The 21,781-nt window shown below is 37.9% G+C and overlaps 1 protein-coding gene across 2 annotated transcripts in view; it reads left to right on the top strand.

Moving 5' to 3' along the window:
* The window catches only part of NFATC3 (nuclear factor of activated T cells 3), a 57,755-nt gene extending 36,411 nt beyond the window's left edge, over positions 1-21,344 (top strand). Inside the window, exons 7-11 of one of the 2 annotated variants that reach the window (XM_026039808.1) lie at positions 756-811; positions 1,421-1,547; positions 3,076-4,128; positions 12,759-12,860; positions 18,377-21,344. In XM_026039808.1, coding sequence (XP_025895593.1) covers positions 756-811; positions 1,421-1,547; positions 3,076-4,128; positions 12,759-12,860; positions 18,377-18,501 — 1,463 coding nt within the window. In that variant the 3' untranslated portion in view covers positions 18,502-21,344. The remainder of the gene's footprint in view (positions 1-755; positions 812-1,420; positions 1,548-3,075; positions 4,129-12,758; positions 12,861-18,376) is intronic. The other variant, XM_026039809.1, reaches the window with a different exon arrangement.
* Positions 21,345-21,781: the final 437 nt, after the last annotated feature.

Below are 21,781 nucleotides of genomic sequence, written 5' to 3'. Positions count from 1 at the left end.
GTGAGTACAGATTAATGCAGAGAAATTAATCTCTGCGTACAGGAATAAGTAAATTGATAATATAAGATCATTATAGTTGCTACTTCGCAGAAGCAACTTAGCTGTCAAATTGACAAACATCACCCGTGTTATATTGAAATGTGCTCTCTGTGGAGTAGTTGAAGCAGAGCAGATGAACTTGTATGTTACTCCTCCTTGAAATGCTTATTTGTTTTATATAATGTATTTTGCTACACCTAACTGGACCCTCTCACGAAGAAGTGCTGGAGCTAGACAATATATTCCCTGGTAGCTTGCACAAAAGCCAACCTGGATTCAGGATCGTGCCAGATCAGAGGCAGGAGAGCTTCTCCCCAGGGAGAAGCACTTCCCTTCTGACACAAGCACCTTGCACTGGAGTTGTAAGGTGCTGCAGGGTGTTTGGGCTCAGGATTCGAGGAGGAGGGTGTTGTTTAAATATATAATGTGGGGCTCCATACATGAAGGTACAATGTATGTGTGTTSTCTTGCTTGCTGACTTGTAAATCTTTAGCATATTTGTTTCAATAAAGAAATATTAGTAACCTTAGGGAAAAAAAGGGAAAAAAAATCCACCCAAGTATTTTGTACTACGTAGTATCTCCTCTGGAGTTAAATCTTTGCAGAATCCTTTCCCCAAACTACTACTTTATGACTGAATTTAAATGCAGTTTTAGATATGTMAGTATTCCAGAAAATACATTTTGCTTCAATTATTTGTAAATTTCTCTCAACAGATGGCCGACCTCAGTGGGAGGTAGAAGGGAAAATAATTAGGGAAAAGTGTCAAGGGGTGAGAAATTTAATTTTTCTTTCTTTAGAAAGCTTTATGTTTTAAACTGAGAAACTAGTTGTCTTTGTTCTAAAGCTTAGACATCGTTTAGTAAAGCAGATCATTGGCAAATATAGACAGGCAACTGGAGACTTCTTAATTGAATTAATACTATAAAGCAGCCATTGAAATGATACTTTGAAGGAACTGCAAATAGTGCACGCTTGTTTGRAAATTGAAAGCAGAAAATTGAAGATAATTTGCAAAGATGAGAAATCATTGCCAATGAGTTAGAATTGTTCTTATAATATTACTGTTTTGAAATGCAATTCTGGGACTCCTGGAGTTTATATATGCTGTGAGAAATAAATAGATGCATYTAAAAGATTTGTTTAATTAAAAGCATTATTCCTAGAACGTTCGTGTTTATTCAAAAAAAAGAAAGTCTCCAAATAGATGTTTATTTTAGTACTATTTGATTAAATAATATATGTATAAACTTGAAGCTTATCTTTTTCAAAATATCAACTTGCCTTAGTCTTGCAGGAAGTATTTTAATTCTCCTGTAACTAATAGTGGTTTCGCTTATACTTAATATGTAAAGCTTTCTTTGTTTCAACCTTCATATAGGCAAACATCGTTCTTGAGATTCCTCCATACCATAACAAAACTATTACAGCTGCAGTTCAGGTGCAGTTTTATCTCTGCAATGGCAAGAGGAAAAAAAGCCAGTCTCAACGTTTTACTTACACACCAGGTATTAATTAATATCAAATTCCTGAATTTTATTTTGTTTTTTTAAAATAGTCTTTCAAAAGTAATTCAAATGATTTTATAACTTTGACAGGTAGGTAAGACTATCTTTTGAGTAATGTGTAAATTTGTTCAGTAAATCTGTAAATATCTCTGAAGAAAAAATTCAAATTTTAGAGTAATATATACTGTTATGAACATAACCAGCTATTCCTTGGTTACATGTTTTATGAAATAACTTGCCTTCCTGTGRGAATGATGATAAATTACAGAAGTTATTCTTCTAAACATCTCAAGTGRGGGTATGGACTACAGCAAGTTCATAAAGGAATGATTATTATGGGGTATTAAATATTTTCTTCCCCACAAACTACCCTCTGCCTTCCCTCATAAAGTAATTTTAAATATGAAGACAACAAAAAAAATTGTTTTCTCTGTACACGCCGCAGCATGTTGAGAGAACATAGCTTGGAATTTGGCCATAAACACATATTGTACAGATTGTAAACTAATAAGTTTAGTTTCCTTACATTTGGTATGAGGACACAGATACTACTACATATCCAGTGCCGACTCCTTTGCCTGCCACCTATTTCCTATTAAAAAATGCACACCTATTTAGAGCAGTCACCTTCATAAAGTATTAATGATGGAGCTAGGCTCTTGAGTATTGGTTGGAGAACTTGACATTTAAAGACAGATATGAATATTMATAAATACCTTTTAAAGCTAGGTTGTATACTGACAAAATCAGCTTCCATTAAGCTGTACTGTTTAAGTTTGTTTTTCTTGCTTGTCCTATTCTAATATAGCACATGGTATAAATAAAGCACAGAAGTATCTAGTTACCTGTTGTATAAACGTGAAGGACTGTAAGGATGTTAAAGTAGTGAAGTTGTTAGCATTTAGTTTAAAACTTTTTGCATTTCTCTAGTGCTTAAAAGTCACACCATTTCATGAGATTAACTGTAACTACGACTTCCATAACAACCAAATGTGCCTATTCATAATTYTTCACATTACAAGAAGAGGTATTGCCATCACTTCAGTGTTATTAACAACTGTTGTAATCGAAACAACAGAGACTCATCAAACCTGCATAACTGTGTTGAAGTTCAGTTGTCATCTTGATTGGGACATGACAGTTTAAATACTAGGAGTTTCATTTGGCACCCAGCAGCAATGAACACATTTAATAAGCTATATACTTTAGTGACCCTCTTTTTATGTAATAAGTTGCATACYTCAGTGATGTACTGGACTTTCTCAGGTTGGGTGGATAATGCCTTTCAAAAACAAAAGTGCCTGAGGAGGGTCATTTAGAGGGGAAAACCAATGTCTTTGAAGGAAGATTCTCCTGGGTTTTAAGGATTAGCTTGGCAAAAAAGGCAAGAAGATAAAGACAGAGTGAAATGGAAAGGGAAATTGGAGCATTTATGTTAACAATACTACTGTGGCTGTTAATCAGCRATTTATTTGTATTTATTGCCGGATCAAAATAAGGAATTGTAATATATTGTTTTTCTTTCTAGTTATAATGAAACAAGAGCACAGAGATGAGGTGGATTTGTCTGCTGTCCCATCGTTGAGCCTGCCCCACACAGGCAGYGTTCAGGGCCTACACGCTATGAGAAGTCCGTTGCCATCACCAGATCAAGGGCATCCCCATGATGGTTTACTGTCCACCTCACCCAGGAGCCTTGTTTGTCCAGTGCAACCCCCTTACACTGCAATGGTGACCTCAGCAGTGTCCCACCTGTCACATATGCAAGGTAGAAACCTTAGTCCCAGTGAAGAGTGTCATGTTTTGCCTCCTGCTGTGGTTCAGTCTTTTCAGGTAACATCAGCACCTCCCGTGAGGCCTTCCTACCAGTCTATGCAGTCTAATGATGTATACAGTGGACAGTCTGGTCTTCCTATGAACTCTGCCTCCAGCCAAGGATTTGATGGTATTTCCTTTCAGCAAGATGCACCCGTACCTCACTTGATAAATCTTAGCTGCCAGGCTCTCCCACCAATGCAGTTCCATTCTTCAAACCCAGGTTCGGTGTCAACAGCGAGTACAGCCGGGCACCCGCTCGGACACGCAGCTCATTCAGGACAGTCGTCGTCCCGCCTACCGTCGATCGGCTACCACTGCCCCAGCTCTGGCCAGGGCTCCATCTCTTCCACCATGAGTCGATCCCTTGGGCCGTCTTCTCCCCAGCTCCAGCAAGTCCCATACCATTCTTCAAACCCAGCCTCCACTTCATCCCCCTCCCCAACAGCTTCCCATCCTTTGGTCCACTCGCCGCTGTCCGGACCATCTTCCCCCCAGCTCCAGCCTCTGCCTTATCAGTCTCCCAGCTCAGGACCTGCCTCCTCTCCCCCGCCGGCCACCGTGGGTCCCTCGGGGCAGCGCTCGCCGCAGGCGCCCAGCCCCGCGCTGGGCGGCCACGCGCCCGCCGCGGCCCTGCCGCACCACGGCGTGTGCGATTCATCTCCCTTTGCACCAGACGGGGCAGCTATTAACATTAAGCCCGAACCCGAAGATCGAGAATTGAATTTTCAAACGATAGGACTACAGGACATCACGCTTGATGATGGTAAGTGCATATAATGTTTTTAGTACTGGGGTATAACCTGCAGTAAGCCACAAGGTAGACTTTTATTTAAAGACCACCCTCCTCTTTATAGAAGTAAATATGTAACTTCAAAATGCGCAGTCATATTTATGTCCAAAGGGGCTTAAACTAATAATATGAGATATAAATAGTTACACAGTTCAGACATTTCAATAAGATTTGTTTATACAAGTCCTGGAATAAAGCTTGAGGATTAGCTCCTCCATACTGACACCTTATTTCTGTACAAGGAATTACTTTGAAACTTCTGATTCTGTTGGTATATTTGAGTGAAAGCCATATAAAGTCATAAAAATATATCCGAATTAGACAAATATGCTTTGGAGTTTTGTTTCCTTGAGTTGTCCTACTTTGGAAGGGCAAGCTAGTCTTGTTTTCACTACCTCCCCAGTCCCCTGTGTTTGGCGCTGTCCTGGGCTCTTCTCGGACATTCTGTGGAAATGCTGCCATCATTCAACACCTCTGCTCACAGCAATTGTTTGCTTTCTCCTTGCCACTCTGGCTAGCTTTTTGAGCAACCCACTTTAACAAAAACAAAGTAAGGAGAACAGTGGAGGAAATTCTAGTGGTGTAGAATTTTGGAATTCAGGCTATAATACTCCCTGTGTAAAATACTAGGAAAAATGTTTGAAAAACTACTGAGCAAAAAAAATTTAAGAGATACCAGAACTGTAAAGTCAGTGTCTTTGAGGTATAGATGAGAAGCTTGAGGAGCATGTCAAGTGAAGAAGGGTGAAAAACAGAGGGCCTGGCATTCAAGGGTAGATCAGAGRTGGATGCTAGTGATAATGGGGAGCTGACCTGCACTTATTTTCTATAGAAGCCATAACTCTTTAATCATAAATGGACCTGTGCTCTTTTGATTTGCTGCCACTAGTAAGAAAATTTGGAGAAAGAAATGCCTTCATACAGCATTCTAGGTAAAAATGAGTGAAAATGAAATATATATGTATTTATAATCAATAAAACGCCCACCCCTTTTAAAATAATGTTCTGTTTCAGAAACATTGTTTATAACTCAAGTTGTTTAATCTAGAAAGGAGGAAAGAAACTGATTCCATCAAAGGACAAGGGATGAAGGGAGAAGAGAAGACTTTATGAAACAGTTGAACAGCAGTAGAAAGATTTCTCACTCCCATGTGAGTGAGAAAAAAATCTGATGTTTCAAGAGAGTGGTGTTAGACGCCATCAATTTTTCATCCCACGCCTCTCCACATGTACAAAGTCATAGAAATAAACAGATACATCTAAGCACTGTAGCAGAACCGTTGTAATATAGGCAAGTGTTTAGCATTTATTAGTAGTCTAGCATTTTGCTTGTGCTTGTTCAGAAATGAAAATGAATACACGGTTTAAAAAAACCAACTTCTGTTTTCTATATCCCAAACATTACTTGTTTTAGAAACCATTTTTGTTGCCTAGAGTAATGAAATTACTGAGCTGTGTCTGTGCATATTATGCCTCAAATTACAAGAAAAACTGATGATGACACTGGAGAAATTAAGAGTTGCYGCTTGCTAATAATTTAGTGGAATATAATCAATATGCAGAGCACTTGCCAAAGGCTTTATAAATAATGAATTTCTTTAAATAATGCTTGCTAAAGAAGTTTAAAGAAAGTCTGATAACAATAAACAAGCCCTTGGCAAACAGCTGTGCATTTGCAAGCAGGGAGACTATCTCAGTTACAGTTTAATATTACCATCATTCAATGATTGATTCATTCAAAACTTGGAATCTGAGAGGCAGGAAATCTTATTTCTGCTTTTCCAACCTGCAAATCCAAATTAGGTGTCTCGGCTGGAATCTGCTGTTCCAAAAATCTTGAAGGGCATAGTGACCAGAAACAGGCTGTTCAATTCTCGCACTGTGAATAAATACTTCCTCTGCTTAATGCAAACATGGTTAGGCAGGAATACTTTTCTGCTTTAGCATATAATTGTATTTCAGTTGCCATACAAATAGAAGTAAACACAAATAGCAAAACTATATTAAAAAAAAAAAAAAGCTGCAACATCAAATATTAAGTGCATGCCTAAATGTGTAATTGTAATAGTAATGATGCATTACTCCCAGCAAGTATAGCAGATGGGGAAAGCTATATTTAATTGCAAAGTAGTCTTATGAAGGTTACCAATTAAGGAATACAGTCTTCTCTCAAAACAATACAAAGGCAAATCCAATTAAATGATTTTTAAATCATGTGCCACTGAAATATAAGTCAGCAGTTCAAAAACAAGAAACTCCGATAGCATCAAAACATTTCAAGTGCCCTCTTTCCAAATCAGCTTGGGAGGCATTCTCTTTCCCAACAAAAAACCCTTGAGTAGAAGTCTAGTCTAGCACTCAAATAAGCTCCTTCTAGAAACTAAAACTGTAAAGAATAATTATATAAATGATATTTCTAAAAGGGTGGAAGAACTTGCAAACTTATGTTCYGTAGGCCTGTGTAGTGTTATAAAACCATATAAGCTGGGGACTAGAATGACTTCCCCCTCCCCTAATTATGCACAGTCCTGATGGAAAACTCTCTAAATTAATTAGAACTATTATTTGTTAACCATATGGTTAGCTTTGGGTTTCAATGTTGCCTGATGCTGTCTAGTCCATAAAGTAAGTAAATTCGTGGGGGAGGGCATTTGCGTGTGTTATGCTTTGTTTCTTCCAAATAATTTAAATTTAGGTGGTATTTCTTGCACTGAATAGATCTGTTTTTATTAAGTAGCATTTAGCAGCTATTTAAATTGTCCGTAGCAGTGATAATTCTTTTTTCAATACATACTGTCCCAACCATGCATTTAGCACAAGCCCCCAGTACTGAAAGCTCCTCCTAAGCTGCGAAGGCACAAGGACAGTTCCTTGCAGATATAGATGCTATCTATAGAGTTCACTTTTTTTTTTTTGGTAGGACAAACAGTGCAAATAGTAAAGATAACATGTAGGTGTAAATAGCCGCTTTGCTAGGGCCTGGAACCCTACAACCTTCTCAATGTGGTTTGCAGAGGGCAGACTGTTTCTGCAAAGGAAAAGTTTTCAGATGGCATACATTCTTTTAAGCAAGAGCCTTAAAACTAATTTTAGTATTTCTTCAGCTAACATTCAGACTTTCTTCAAAACATATCAAAAACAGARCAAAGCAGAAACAAAGCAAAAATGATAAAAGAAAAGGAGGAAAAAAAAATATCTGCCATTTGATACAGATCTACAAAGCTGCATCAACTTGGCTCAAGCTGGAGTAGCTGTTATTCCAGCATCTCCTGGAAGGTGCAACACATCTAGATACACCATTTACAGCTCTGCCTTTTCTACAGATCAAATGTGTTTGCCACTGACGGGACTATTATTTTTATGTAATTTTTATTAGTTTGCCCATTACTAGGCAGAATATTTTTTGTTTGACTCTTCCTCACCCCCTCCATGATCCTTGTTTCCTACAAGAACATTTTCTAAATCACTCGGAAGAAGCAAGGATTCAAAATGTACGAGAGTCTAGATATCACATTAGAATAGTAGAAACACCACACAATTTCAAAGCAAGTTGTAGAATAGTCCTTAAAAGGAAACAGTACTTGAAAATTTGGAAACAGTACTTGAAAATCTGAAAACAGTGCTCTTTCTGCTTAGGACTTTTGGTAGTCTGTGCAGGCTGCTGCATGTTTGGATTGGAACTGCATAAAAGCAGCAGCTTTTCTCTGTTTGTTCCCTCCCTTCGCTTTTCTCCTCCAATGTCTCCTATGTTAGACCTGCTATTTCCTTTTACAGCCTTCCAACAGGTCTGTCCTCAGCCCACCTCCAGGCCAGCATTTCYCTGTAGAGACAAGGGAACAGTTAGGCCTGTGATGAGGAGCAAATAGGAAGCCTGAAATGACCAGAAACAAGCAGCTCTTTTCCCCACTTGAAAAAGAGCTAGTCAAAGTTAGACTAGATCTGTTTGCCTGAAAGATAAGTCCCTGTTTTATTCTCTGTTCTTGAAAAGTGATCCTAGTATGGGGACTTGCCTGCCCTACTGTCAAGTTTTGATTTAAATCTGTTTTAAAACTTAAGCTCTTGAATTTTGCCATTAGAAGTGAGTTTACATTGGCACTCATGGCTTCCTGCAGTGGAGAGATTTCTAACAATATAGCGATATTTAACTATTTTTAAGGTATTATATGAATGTTATATTGATATAAGAATAATATATAAGAATAGAATATATAAGGAGAATATAAGAATATAAAAAGGGTTATATTCAGCAAATAAGGATCATCTGCTAATCCCCTTTCATTCTGTTACTCATTGCATCTGTTTTATGTGAGGCTGGAGATTAGAAAATCCAGTATGTGGATTTATTCAAATCATAACTAGAAATCCTTTAATAGTTTTGCGTATGTAGAGCGATGTCTGCTTTGTCAGACTCATTCCATGTAGAGTTTGRAGCCATTTGTATTCATTTCTAATAGTTCTGTGATCTCTCTAGGGGACAGATTCTCTTGTTTGATGCCCAGAGATGATTCTGATCTYTGCTAGAAGATTTGTGGAAATCCATTTAATTTTTTAGGCTTCCATCATGGTAGTACATACTGCAAGTGTATTCGGAGTGACTATACCTTGTATTCTCTCTACATGTACAGAATTTCTGCATTACCAAATCATTCTTTCAAAGCACAGCCTTCTACCAGACAAAGCATTGAGGGTCTTCAAGAAGACAGGCTCTGCTGGCATCTAGCTCAGTGCGGAGGGGAGGCCTCTTCCAGTACTTCTCAGACAGCGTTAGGACTCTATTCCTAAGCATTGGACAAAGTGTCATACCGTGCACAAGAACTTCAGCCAGTGTTGCCTGCTGAGCTCTCTGTATATTCTTTCTGCTAAAAGGAAGCAGAAAATAATACTAAATTTACTTAAACTGTGTTCAAGCTCTTCCTTTCATAGTATTCAGTATATTTAAATATATATCAAGCAGTGCAAACCCTGCAGTACAAAGCAGTGTACGGTTCTAATTCTTCTCTAAACTTGTGGACGCCTGCAGTGAGAGCTTGAGGTTGAGTGAGGTGATGAGGCAGAATCGAAAATATTTTGAAAGGTAATGGGAGTTTGCTTTTTTTAGATGTGGATTCATATTAATTATGAGCAAGATACAGAAAGGTCTGGGCACTTTGTAGTAGGTTAATAGGAAAAGGTGGTGGAACAGTGAGGAGAAAAAGACTCGWGTATTTTGAGTTGTCAAGAGGTAATGGATCCTCTGACCGTATCTTCTAGTGGGGTCATTCATTGTGGTTGCACAATGGAGACTGGAAAAACAGCTGTGGAGAAGGTGACCACTTATGAATTTTTGATGCTTTAAGAACTTCGGATAATTCTTCAGATATCTGAGGAGCTAATGTATGAATCCTGCTGTTTGCCTCTGTGAGGATTTCATCTTAGAACACCTTTTAACTAATTCAAAATAAGGACACCTAGCTGCATCACCCCCAAAAGATTCAAATTTAAAAACCAGAACAGGTTAGAAACATGCTCTAGGAATGTGGGTGGCRTGTGTATGTCCTGGTGCAGATCCTCACAGAAGGAGCAGAGCGGCGAGGAGGAAGGCAGGTCATTGCAACGCTTGGCCAAAACGTGCTTAGACACTTCTGCACTGCTTTCCCCTGCACGGCATGTGCCCCRTATCTTCCTACTATGTTAAGACCTTTCTTAAGAGAGGCAGGCATATTGATTCCACTGTAGATCAGTATAGGATATATATTGTAGCTGTGACTTGAACAGGGTCTTGTGTTCCTGCACCAAATACCTGCAGGACGTGTCCTGCCAAGGCACAGTCACTCATGTCTATGTATCTGTGGACGTTAAGTGCCCGTGGAAAACATACTCTTAACCAATGTTTATTTTAACATTTTTCTAAAAGGTACTTGTGACTAAAGTTGCTATTAAACCTGAAATTAGTAACACTGAGTCTATCTTAGGGCTTCATGGTGGTCTGAGATGGCTCTCAAGGCAACCACCCGTGTCCTTGACCGTTGGCAGTTGCAAATCGGCGCTRCCATGTGCCCGTGATCCCGACCCAGCCGAGCGCGGCTGGCTGCTCCACGGCACAGAAGGCTGAGGGATAATTATAGCCTGGCCTCCTTTTCGTAGTGCAAGTTGACACTACATCCCTTGCTGGTTGCATGGAGTTGAAAACCAAGCTAAATATACGGCACTAACAAATGTGATGTAGCTGTGGGGATTCTTAATATAAATACAGCTGATAGAGCTCTATCTGTAAGTGGCAAAAGAAGGCAGAAATCCAAYGAAGCCTGTGCTGCAGTCTGCTCATAATGCTCTTTGAGGTTTACTAATCTTAACTGCATCTGTAAAATACAGTAACTTAGTCAGCTGGTCTGTAAAAAATAAYAACAATACTTTCAAGATGGGCACAGCAGTACTAGCCAAGCTAGGGAGCAGATGCAGGAAATTTCACATAGTTGTTTGGCAACCTATTGCAAAGAACTTAAACAACTGCCCCCCCAACCTACACTGTACTACCTACTATAGGGGTGCATGCAAGGAATGAATTATTCCAGTGTGGGATCCACTSTTCTTAAACCAGCACATTTTGTGCTATAAGGCAAGTTGCCCTTTTGTCTTTTTCAGTTAGTATTTTCTATGCCTAAGTATTTAAGGATATGCAAGGTATGTTTTAGGCAGCTTGTGCTACAAAAGAACAAGTTGATCAATTCAAAATGGTAGGAGTCTAGTAGCTCTTTGTTCTGTCTATATTCTTAATGGCACTCTAATTTTTATGTGACTCATTTGACCCAAATCTGGTGTAGAAAATTGAAGTTTAAAAAAAAGGAACGTTTCTCAGATGTATATGAAATGATAACATAAAGGAATGTTTTAATGTATTTAACTTCTCTATATGTTGTACTACAAAATCCTTATGCTATACTGTATGCTTTAATAGGCTGCTGCTTTATTTGCTTTGTTTCTCAAATGATAAGCACTGTATGTCCTAACCAAGTGCACACTTTATTYCAGAAGCTGGTGACAGGAGATGTTACATGTGTTAAATACAACATACTTGGTCAGAAGTGTATACAAGTAAAAGCATACTACTGTCATCAGCTTTGTTAGGACACCACAAGTAACTCAGAATCCCTCCCTGTATGAAACTAATTTAAAAAAAAATCAGAATCATATTTCTTTGCTAAAGTGACAAATAACTCTTTTCTGTGTTATAACCCTTTGTAGACTTCCTAGTGCAGACACTCCTGCTTAGAAAGATGTATTAGCTCCACTGACTTATGTCACTATGTTGTGTACTCCTTTGAAAGCCTGAGCTTGAAAGAGGATTATTGTCCACAAAGGTTGATTTATTTCATCTCAGTGTTTTGCTTCCTATCACCCTGAATTCTTTAAATATGACTTTCCTGCTGGTCATTCCTGCTCTATCATGGTGGTTGGAGTGGTATTCTTCTCTTAACCCACCTCCTATTTGACCAGAATTATCTTTGTCTGCTAAGTTCCTTCAGAGTGGCAGTGGACACTTTGACAAACTTGAGGTACTGCCTTCCACATCCAATTTAAATACGTTTAATTTTACACATTAAGCAATCTTAAGAGATCATCCAAAGAAATAATATGAGCTATCTGAATTTCAGGAGGAAATCAGAATAGCCTTTTTCAGGCTCCCAGGAGTCACCTTGCAAATCATATTGGCAAAGCATGTGCGGCTCTATCCAGAAGGCAGAAATTAGCCAGTTTCTAGAGTAATTCTGCTCACTCTTTAAAACACAGTTTACTAAATTTGCAATGAATCCTTGATTAAAAGCAATAAAATAATAGGTTTGTGTGACTCCTGCATGTTCACTAATCACAACTGAATAAGCATACTCTTGTTAATGTAATAAATACAATATTCCACCCTAATTTTTCCTTGCAGGAAACAGGTCAGTGGAGTACATTTTTTCCAGTTCCTCCTTGGTAGTCTTGCACGGGCTTTCTCTGGCAGAGCTGCTTATTCCACAGTCATACCAGGTTTTCTGATGCTTTAAACTGTAGCCTCACTTACTGCAGATCAGCACCTTGGGGGAATACGCAGATAGCTTGGCAAGTAAAGGGGAAGTTAACAGCTGTTTACAGCAACAGTTTGCTCTCTTTAAAGGGCAGAAGAATAAAAATAGAATTTTTTATTTGCTAGCACTCTTTTGCCTACCTTGATCAGTGGAGGTGCTATTGAGTGGCATGAGCACTTATGATTGGACCTTATTAAGGAAGCATTTGAGAAAATTGTAAGAGTGAATGTTCTAAACTAACACAGTTATTAAAATGAGCTTTCTATAGTATAAAATTCATGATGATTAGATAAGCATCTGAAATTTTTAATCCTTTTATGGCTCTGGTTGATAACTGAAAAGTAATTAAATACAAGTAACTGATACTGTTTTTTTAGAAACATACTGATGATCTTTAAATAGTTACTTATATCAAAATATGTAGTAGTGGTGAATGAAACTGGGTACTTGAAGTCAGTGCTATTAAAAGAAAAGTGGAAGTCACTTCCTGGTTGAGTGAACTGTAACTTCTTGGTTTAGTCCAGCCAGTAGTTATGTCTGTCTTCTTCTCTGACACAGACAGTTTTATCTCTGACCTGGAATACCAGCCATCAGGTTCAACAGAGAAATGGACTCAACATTCAGCACTCATGTCCAACTCCTATGTGGAAAATCTAGAGGGTGAGTCTGCTTACTGACACGCTTCAATGTTTGAAATTGGAGCACAGAGAAAAGGTGAAAGTGTTTTAATAGTCATAACATCTACAAGTGAAAAGTGGTATTTAATACTCAAGTATTGCTGTATTTGGACACCTGCTTACTCTGTAATAGTTGGAAAGTCCAGAAGTTGAGCCAGGTGTGAGCTTATTCAGTAAAARCCTCCACTTAACATAAAGCTGCCACAGAACTTCCTGAGTGCTGTAGGATCTAGTAAAATAATAGCAGAGTCTTTGAAAATCATGAGCCAAGTACGGTCAAGGCTGTGCAGTGACTGGATGAGTGAATGAGCTATAAGAAACGTGGGATGATTTTCTTTCTTTTAGAAAGACAAGGCAACGTTAGTTTAACTAGACAGAACACAGTGGCATGCAGTACCAATCTCAAGTCTCAGGAATAGGGATTTCATGAACAGGTTTCTAGCTGAGTGTYCTGTACAGTTGAGGGGGGAAAAAACATATGGGTTTGTTGTAAGATGCCTTCAGCTTCTTTATTTCACATATAAGCAAGATAATTATATAGTTACTACTTGACAGATTCGTAAGAGATAAGATGCTGGCAAACAGTGCATTGCTTGTGTTTGTGTTATGCTCATTCTTCTCAAGGGGTTTTCACTTTTACAAAAATCCCTAAATGCCAAGGAACTATGCTGTCCCTTTGTTATAAGGCACAATTACATTCCACATGGATTTTTAAACAGGAATACTGTGTACAGTCAATTTGGGACTATTCAAAGTTAAGTGACCTAGCTTTGTTAAAGTCTTATTAAAACTATTACACAATTGTTGTGTAGACTGATAGTAAAGTTTGCTCACAAAACTATTAAAAAGAAATTACAAAGTTGGTCTTTTACCATCTTCCAACATTTTGAGTTTGTTCTCCTTTGCATTTACATAACAAACTGATGTCAGTGAGGTAAGTAGCTGTGATGTGGAACCAGAACAATGGACTTTGTAAATTAGCATATATTTTTGTATGTTGAAGCCACAAATGGATTAGTAACATACCAGCTATGGCTTAGCTCATTGAGGAGCATGAGTCCTTGAATGATGGAGTCATTTTAATAGTAAATCCTCAGTTAAAAGTTAATCCTCAGATAGAAGGTTGGGCAGATTTGGGCAAAACCTGAACTTTATGAATGCAACCCAAAAGCTAAACCCTCTATAATAAAAGCACACCCAAAAAAACCCACCATATGCAGACAAAAACATGCTTAYGCACAGATGCTAATATCTAAGAAATAAATTAGAGAAAGATGGTGGAAAAATAYTTACAAGTTTTTCGGATATTTGACAAGAACCTAATGCAAGGTTCATGTTTACACAGAAAAGGCAGAGAAATGGTTCTATACCTTAAAAAAAACTCGGTATCAAATTAGTATCAAATAAGTCATCTATATCAACCAGCAGTACAGATTTAACTCCCAGGCCTAGAATAGAAGTAGAATGTCTGGATTATAATACAGAACAGGAGAGCAGCTGTAACTRCGGTGTGCTGTGGGAGAGCAGACAAGCTGCAAAGGCAGGAAGCACAAGAATGGAATAATTGAGTCACCCTTTGTAGAATGGGCAAGTTTCACRACTGCTTCATGGAGCTCTAAGTCATGAGAAGAACCCACAGGGGGAAACATTGCTTTATTTGGTCCCAAGAAACACACAGGAACTGGTTCAAACACCTTGCTTTTAAAGAGTTGTTCTGTATCAGTTTTAGCATTGCAAGCTGTGGCAAACTTGATTAGTGCTTCAGATGGGGAACTGCATGAAAATAATGCAGCTTACTCCCCAAAAAGTCATAAAAAGGGTAAAAAAATGCAACAGCCTGTAGACTTTCAGTGTGGGTTCAGACTAAACTTAAAATYAAGCTGCACAGTGAGAAAGACTAGGATTTGCTTTTAAATGAAGAAAACAGAAAAGAACATGAAAATTATTATGGTTAAATGTGAAATCTGGTGAGAGAACAAGAAGTTCTAGATKAAGATGTTCTTGAGAGAGTTGCTAGGCCCGAGGGGGAGTTGCTAGGTCCAAACATGCTAGAGGCCTGCAGCCTTTCAGAGTTTCCCACTAGGACCAACAGATGACAAAATAGTAACTGCCAGAAGAAATGCAGAAGACCAAGTGATCCTAGAAGGTTTTTTGCATTCATGTTCTCAGTCAAGGAAATTGAGATTGTCACGGCAGAATTCTTTTTAAAAGGATTATGTTAGGACTCTTAAGTATCAGTAAAGTGTTTAGAACAAATAGTTAAAACAGTGGCAATTCACAACTACAGATTCACAACTTCATTTTTTTACTGGAACAGCTGATGAGATTATTAGCACTAGCTGTTTGTGTGTCTCACTGCACAGATGGCTGAGCATTTATTCCTAATTTTAGTTTGTCTTAAAACTCTGGTTTGCAGATTACAGCAGTTTTTAAGATTTTTGTGAGCAGTCTGGCTGTTCCTGCCCCAAACAGCTGCAGCAATAGCTTTATCAGCTGTCCCAGGGCAAGACTTCAGTGACCAGGAGGCAAAGCCCTCATCCTAAGAGTTAAAGGAAAAGAGAAAAAAAAAAAAAAATAAAAAACAGGCCTCTAAGGAGCCATGGCCCCTATTCTGTATCAATCTCAGCAGCTCCCTGTCTTTCATGTGTACAGTCAGCAGGGACTTACAAAAGCAAACAGAACACTATGTGAAGTCAAAACAGTGGGAACAGTCCCTGAATAGAGCGAATATGCGGTTGCTCTCTTTATAAGCTTGACAGCAAATCCAGCAGTTAGAACTGGTTATCTTCATCTCTGAACTACTGGTATTGGTGAGAGTTTATGTTAGCATTTAAAAAGAAGAAAAAAAAAAGAGAGAAGGGGAGCCACCAGATCATCTTCATGTTGTGTAAGATGCAACGCGGAGAGCAGAAAATGCAGTACATGCTGGTACTGTCAGTACGGAGAGGTCCATCCAAGTGTGTGGCAAAGGGTTTTTTCCCACCAACCTAAATTCTGTTCCGCACAGTCTATTTTTAACTATTAGWATAAATCTAGCAGCCAGCTTTCATTTTGTGTAAATACTAAGGGAAAAAAAAAGGTGAAACTATCGCAAATAAAGTAAGAGTTGAAATTCTGAAATCTGGGATAACTGCCAAAGAGGTCAATTAAATAGACACAGGAKAGTCATTAAAAGTTGTTTTTGTTTCACAGCCAGAGAGGGAGAGAAACAAATTTACGTTGCATTTTGATTCATGCCTTACCCAACAATCAAGTTTTCAAATGTTGTGTTCACTTTTATAGTTGAGGAATGTGCCATGTTTTAATAGAGATTGTAGCATGTGTCAAGCATCTGATTTTGATTTTATTCTTGTCCAGTACTGATCTTGTCACGAATCTCATTTCTGATCCAATCATTACTTCAAGATTAGCAGCCTTGATTATTAGCACATAAAACCTTTGTTGGCTCTTTTGATTTTATCTGCTCAATTATTGCTGATAGCTCAAGAYTTTCAGGTGATCGATAGGCAATGAACCAGTGCTAAGTATTAACTAAGCCACTGTAACACCAAGAAACTGAAGGGCAAAAGGAAATTTTATAAAATGCAAGTGCATGTGCTAAATTGACTAAATAGCTTCTTGCTTTCCTGGTATCTAATTGCTTGCTGGATGTCTCCTAAACTTAAGTGAAAGGACACATGAAACTTTATCTAGCTGTATTTCAAGAATAGCGTCCCCACCATAGYTGAAAACAGCAAAGGTGCAGAGGAAGCTTTCTTTTGCAAGTGAAACAATGAGTATCCTTTTGTTAGATAAAATACCATCAGTATTGGCTGAGCTCTGTCATTTCTCAGGTCTGAAGAAGATTTCTTCTCTTTAGGATTTAAGAACTTTGGATTTTGCTAAGCAATATTCATGAAAAAAATCCATGGTTATGTTTGTGAGTTAGGATTTGAGATTTAACAACAGGCCACTGCATGCTCTAAAGTGTAATGACTCTGTGGAGGAAGATGATGTATATTCAAATTCTGTGCTTCAGATTTCTAATTCTGCAGGCTTCCCCTTGTACATTTGTTGCTTGCAGCTTTAGCTGCAGTGTGAAAGGGGCTCTCTCGGAAAGCATCAAATAAAATGTGCTAGGCAGGAGATTATGGGCTAGGAGAAGGTGAAAAAAACACCTTTGTCAGAGACGTGGCAGAAGGAGGATTCAGGATTGCATGGYTGTCAGATAGAACTCCTTCAGACACTGCTTGTAACACCACCAAAAAGGGGTACTTAAATACAATTTGTGTTTGAAGATATAACAGCCCTAGGAAAACCCCTAGGCAAGTTCTACTACTGCAGTAAATTTGTGTGTTGCAAAGACAGAGGGGGAGGGATTGCTGGTACTGTGTTCCAGTAAGAAATTGTACATGTTCCTAATGTGRATCCATATAAACTGTGTAAATCTAGACTAGCCTCAGACTAAAAGTATATCCTGCCCCCAAGTTCTTCGGAAGAAAAATGTGAGGTGTGACAGGGCTGTTCCACTCTGGCATTAAGCATTTATTTTTTGTTAAAAGTGTAGGTAGTTCTTAAAAGCTCCAAGAAGTTATTAATTATAATAATTTGACATGTTCAAATGTCTTACAATTAAGGGATTCAGTATTTATTGATATTGTGTGAAAAACATTTACTATGATTGCCTGTTCTAGGATACTGTATACTTTTGTTGGTCTCATATATTGTTGGTTTCATATATTAAATGTAATATTTTTCTTCTCTATTTAGATTATTACCAGTTCATTTTTTTCAGTCAACTTGTCATTGCCCCCTTTTTAAAGTGGGCATTTATATCAGTGCACTTTAGCTCAACCATTAAAATGATTCCTGTCATCTTCCAAATTAAATAATACTTTTACTTCTGTCTGGGCTTTAGAGTAACAGTAAAACTTTTACWTGTTCACAACTTGTGTACTCATCTCTTGTATTTATAGGGGGGTGTCTCATTTGTAAATAGTATTAGCTGACTATTGCATGGTAAGTTTATCACACACACAATCCAGCCTGCATATTAGTCAGTCTCAGTTATTTTTGATAGAAGAAGTTGTCCGATAAAGTTACTGCAATTTCAGAACRCTGGCTAGTTAGCTGTGCATTGCAGAAAATACTGTATCAGCCCAAATCCAAGTTCTGAGGAAGTTCTGTAAGTAGCTTGGTATGGCCAAGGTTCCCACAGCAGCAGAACCTCTTGTTGTTCTCCTTAAATTCTCACATGGCAAGAGTTCCTTGGGGAAATCTGTACTGAACTTGCCTGTGCTGGGCCTGTCAGTCACCTGGGTTGCATGAATGTGCATTTACTTGCCTGCCTTAAATGTTTTGGGAACCCCCCCCACATGGATTATGGTAAGTACACAATGCAAAGCTAAGAGCAAGCTAGAACATTTTTTTTAATGTACATGCAGTTAGCCATAACTTTATAAGTGCTGCATTTTGGAAGGTTTAAAAACAGACACTTTTTTTCTTTTTTTCTTTTTGTAGTGAATGAGATCATAGGAAGAGACATGTCACAGATCTCAGTGTCACATGGAACGACAGTGGCCAGCCAGTCTCCCCAGACATGCCCTGGATCGCTGGAGACAGGAATATCGGATGGAATCCAGTAACAGATAAGCTTACAACTGAGCATCCTTGAAAGCTTCACAGTTTCTCTGAATATTACTTCATCCTCTTCCTCTTTAGACTTACTGTGCTTCCAACTCTGTGGCCTTTATGAACTGGAACAGTGGATCCTTGCATAGCCCTTTTAGCGGGTTTCATTTTTGATGTAGAGACAGAGCATTTATAATGATAGTTCCTCAGATGCTGTAAAGTGACTTCTTAAAACGGACACACAGAATCTACACCAGATATTTTAACTGTTCAAAAGTTGCAAACGAGCTTTGCTTTTTTTTTTTTTTTTTTGCATTTAAATAGAATACTTTTATATTGTAAGTGCTTCAAATGTGTGAAGATGTTAGTTTGCTCTTATAATATTCACAGTACCGAACGTGGAGAAAGATTTAATACACCTCTTCAGTGTGCTGCTTTCCCTTAGAGATAGCATAATTGTAACTGATGATTTGTAACACCTTTTGGTCATTTTGGAAAGCCTTTAAGCTTATATTGTTTAAATTTTTTTAACAAGATCTTCCAGAGGCAAATCATACCTGTCATCTGAAGCCAATGCCATGGAAGTCATTGTGTACACAAATACTTTATAGTGTTTTCTCTCTTAGATTCATAGGAAGCAAAGCCAAATGTAGATCTGCACTTGTTTATAAACTGAAAATGTTACTTGATAGGCTGCAAAAAGACCATTCCATCATGGAAGTGTTGGGATAGAAATGACATTCCAAAATTAACTTTTATAACTTTGTGGATAATCTTCCTGTACTTTATTAGCACAGGCTCCTTCTTGAAATAGTTTTCTTTCTTAGAAAGTTACATTTGTAATCAAATTTGAGAAGTAGGATTTTAGAGTAAAGAACTGCAACTTCAAAGCCATGTTAGCTACAGGAGAAATTTAATATTTGCTGGGGATCTGGGTGTTCCTGTTATCACTACAAAAGCTGTTTCGAAGTTACCAATTCGGTGGCATTCAAATTTTCCATGCAATAAATCATTTGGTCACCTCCATCTTACATGCTGTATACCTGAACCATGCCACTCTGAACTCCTAAGGAGATGACAATTACAGTTCTTTAAATTGAAACCATTTATAAGCTTTAGTCTGATACAACATAATTTACTGTGAATTAATAAGTAGCATAATTTGCCCTTTTTTAAATTGTAAATGCGTGAAGCAGAAGTTACCAAAGAAATGCACAGGATTTGTGGCAGCAGCATACGCAGTGCACTTTGTGCTGTGTTCAAAGGATGCATTTCCCTTACCCATATAATCTGATAATGTTTACATAGTTATCAAAAAATCTCAGGCCTCTATGATTAGGAACCTAGGAGAGGATCTGAAACTGCCCGTTCAGGCCAGAAACACGCACGGCCACCACCCCCCCAGTGCCCTCTCGTGCCCTAAAGAAATTGTAGTTTACAAAGCTTTCTAATATGGTTCATACAGGGTAAAACAACACTCACCAAGATCAGAAATACACCAAACCTCAAATACTTAAGATTTTTTTTTTAGCTCCTGATTTGGATGAGTCATGATGCTCTAAATGAAAATAGAGAGCAAACACAGTCAAAATTATCGAAAAATAGGAAGGGTAATTGCGTTCCGATCAGACAACTGTGGACACTTTAATGGCTGAACGCATGGGGAGGATGTGCCTCTGGTCTGTAGAAAATTGCTATAAACTCTTAAAAATCACAGTAGAACATCTTAAAGTGGGTTCTGTTAATGAAAAAAGACTAAGTAAATATAGATTTCTGTGATGCAATTGGCAGACAATCAGGGGAGGCTACATTGAGCTTCTTGCATACGAGMCATTACACCTAAACTTAAGTCACAGTCCAAGCAATACCATTGAAGTAGACCTAACCACTTCTGTAATAGCTGAATCACTGACTTTGAAAATGGCCATACATCAAGTGGGTGAAATTAGCACATTTTATAAAATAYTTCCTTTTAAGAGGGCAACCTATTTGAAACAATTTAATGTTAGGCCAGTGTGTGTATATGCTGGAAATCTAAGCATCCCTCTTGTGAATGTACTGTTCAGAAGTGCAAATCTGTAAATTTGAAAGGAAAAAAAAAAAGCAGTGAAAAGTGATATTTTAACTGTCCCTCAGTGATGGTGCTTTACTCTGTCCTATACTTATTTACATTAATAATCCTAGAAAAGGGTTGACATGTTCAGAAATACATCTACTTATGTTTTTAAACACTTTTTTTTTAAAAAAAGCAAAACAAAAAAAGGAAAAAACACTGTAAGATATGTAATTGTTTTCAGACTGTGTGCTGGTGCAAGGTATGTCCTAGGTTTCATTCATGTACCAGGTCTTTTGCATTAACTGTTGTTTGTAGGAGAATTCTAACTTCCAAGCTGTTCATACTGTATGGGATTTATGCTCCTTTATCCTACTGGTACAGACTTCTCCTTGCAAGTTCTCCGAGTAAGTAGCTGGAATTCATCCTGTACCTGAAATATAGGAGCCCAAACAATCCAGAGTTGCTATGCACTAAATCTTCTGATGCCTTTAAATACCTTGATGCCTGTAGACATAGAGATGCTTTCCTATTTAAAAAAAAAAATGAAATTAAAAAAATATATATAGCTTTGGATACTAAAGCAGTTTTGTATTTGCCTTGTAAAAGCTTCAGTACAAGGGTCTTAATTTTATTTTAGCTTGTGTGATAATGTAGGTGAAAGACTGTTAATCTTGTATAATTTTTAGTGGTATAAAAAGCACACAATCTCTATTGGACTATGCAAATTGAATTCAACAACAGAACCCTGCAGCGGTTGATATTTTGTTGGCATCCACTTTCTTGCCCTTAAGTTCTTTCTCCTCCTTGAGCCCTCTTCCAAAACTTAATACTAATTTAGRTCCTAAACTTGAAGCAAAGCCTTAACGATGAAGTAGCTTCTCTCTAAGGCGGGATCAAAGATCAATGTTAAAAACAAAAATTGAAGGGGTAGTATGGTAAWCCATGGAGCAAAAAATAAAAAGTTTTAATTTCTGAAGCTACCATGACCTACCAATCTGAATTTCCGTAGGAAAGCTTTCATCTGTTATCAGTGGAACTGCCATCTTTTTTAAACCAAAGAATGAAAAGAACATGACCATTTTGTTCTGATACAAACAAAGCTTTGAAAAGTCTATTTTTGATACTCGCAATGGATGTCATTCCTTGAGGTTTGGAAATCATTCAAATTGAAGTTTTATATTTAAAAATATGGGACAATAAAGATTAAGTTCTAGATGTTTACAGAGCCTTGTATTGTA

The sequence above is a fragment of the Nothoprocta perdicaria genome, unplaced genomic scaffold (genome assembly GCF_003342845.1).
Source record: "Nothoprocta perdicaria isolate Ctin4 unplaced genomic scaffold, notPer1 scaffold_242, whole genome shotgun sequence".
Lineage (NCBI taxonomy): Eukaryota > Metazoa > Chordata > Aves > Tinamiformes > Tinamidae > Nothoprocta > Nothoprocta perdicaria.
Note: the sequence above shows the minus strand (reverse complement) of the source record. Positions and strands in the feature narration are given on the sequence as shown.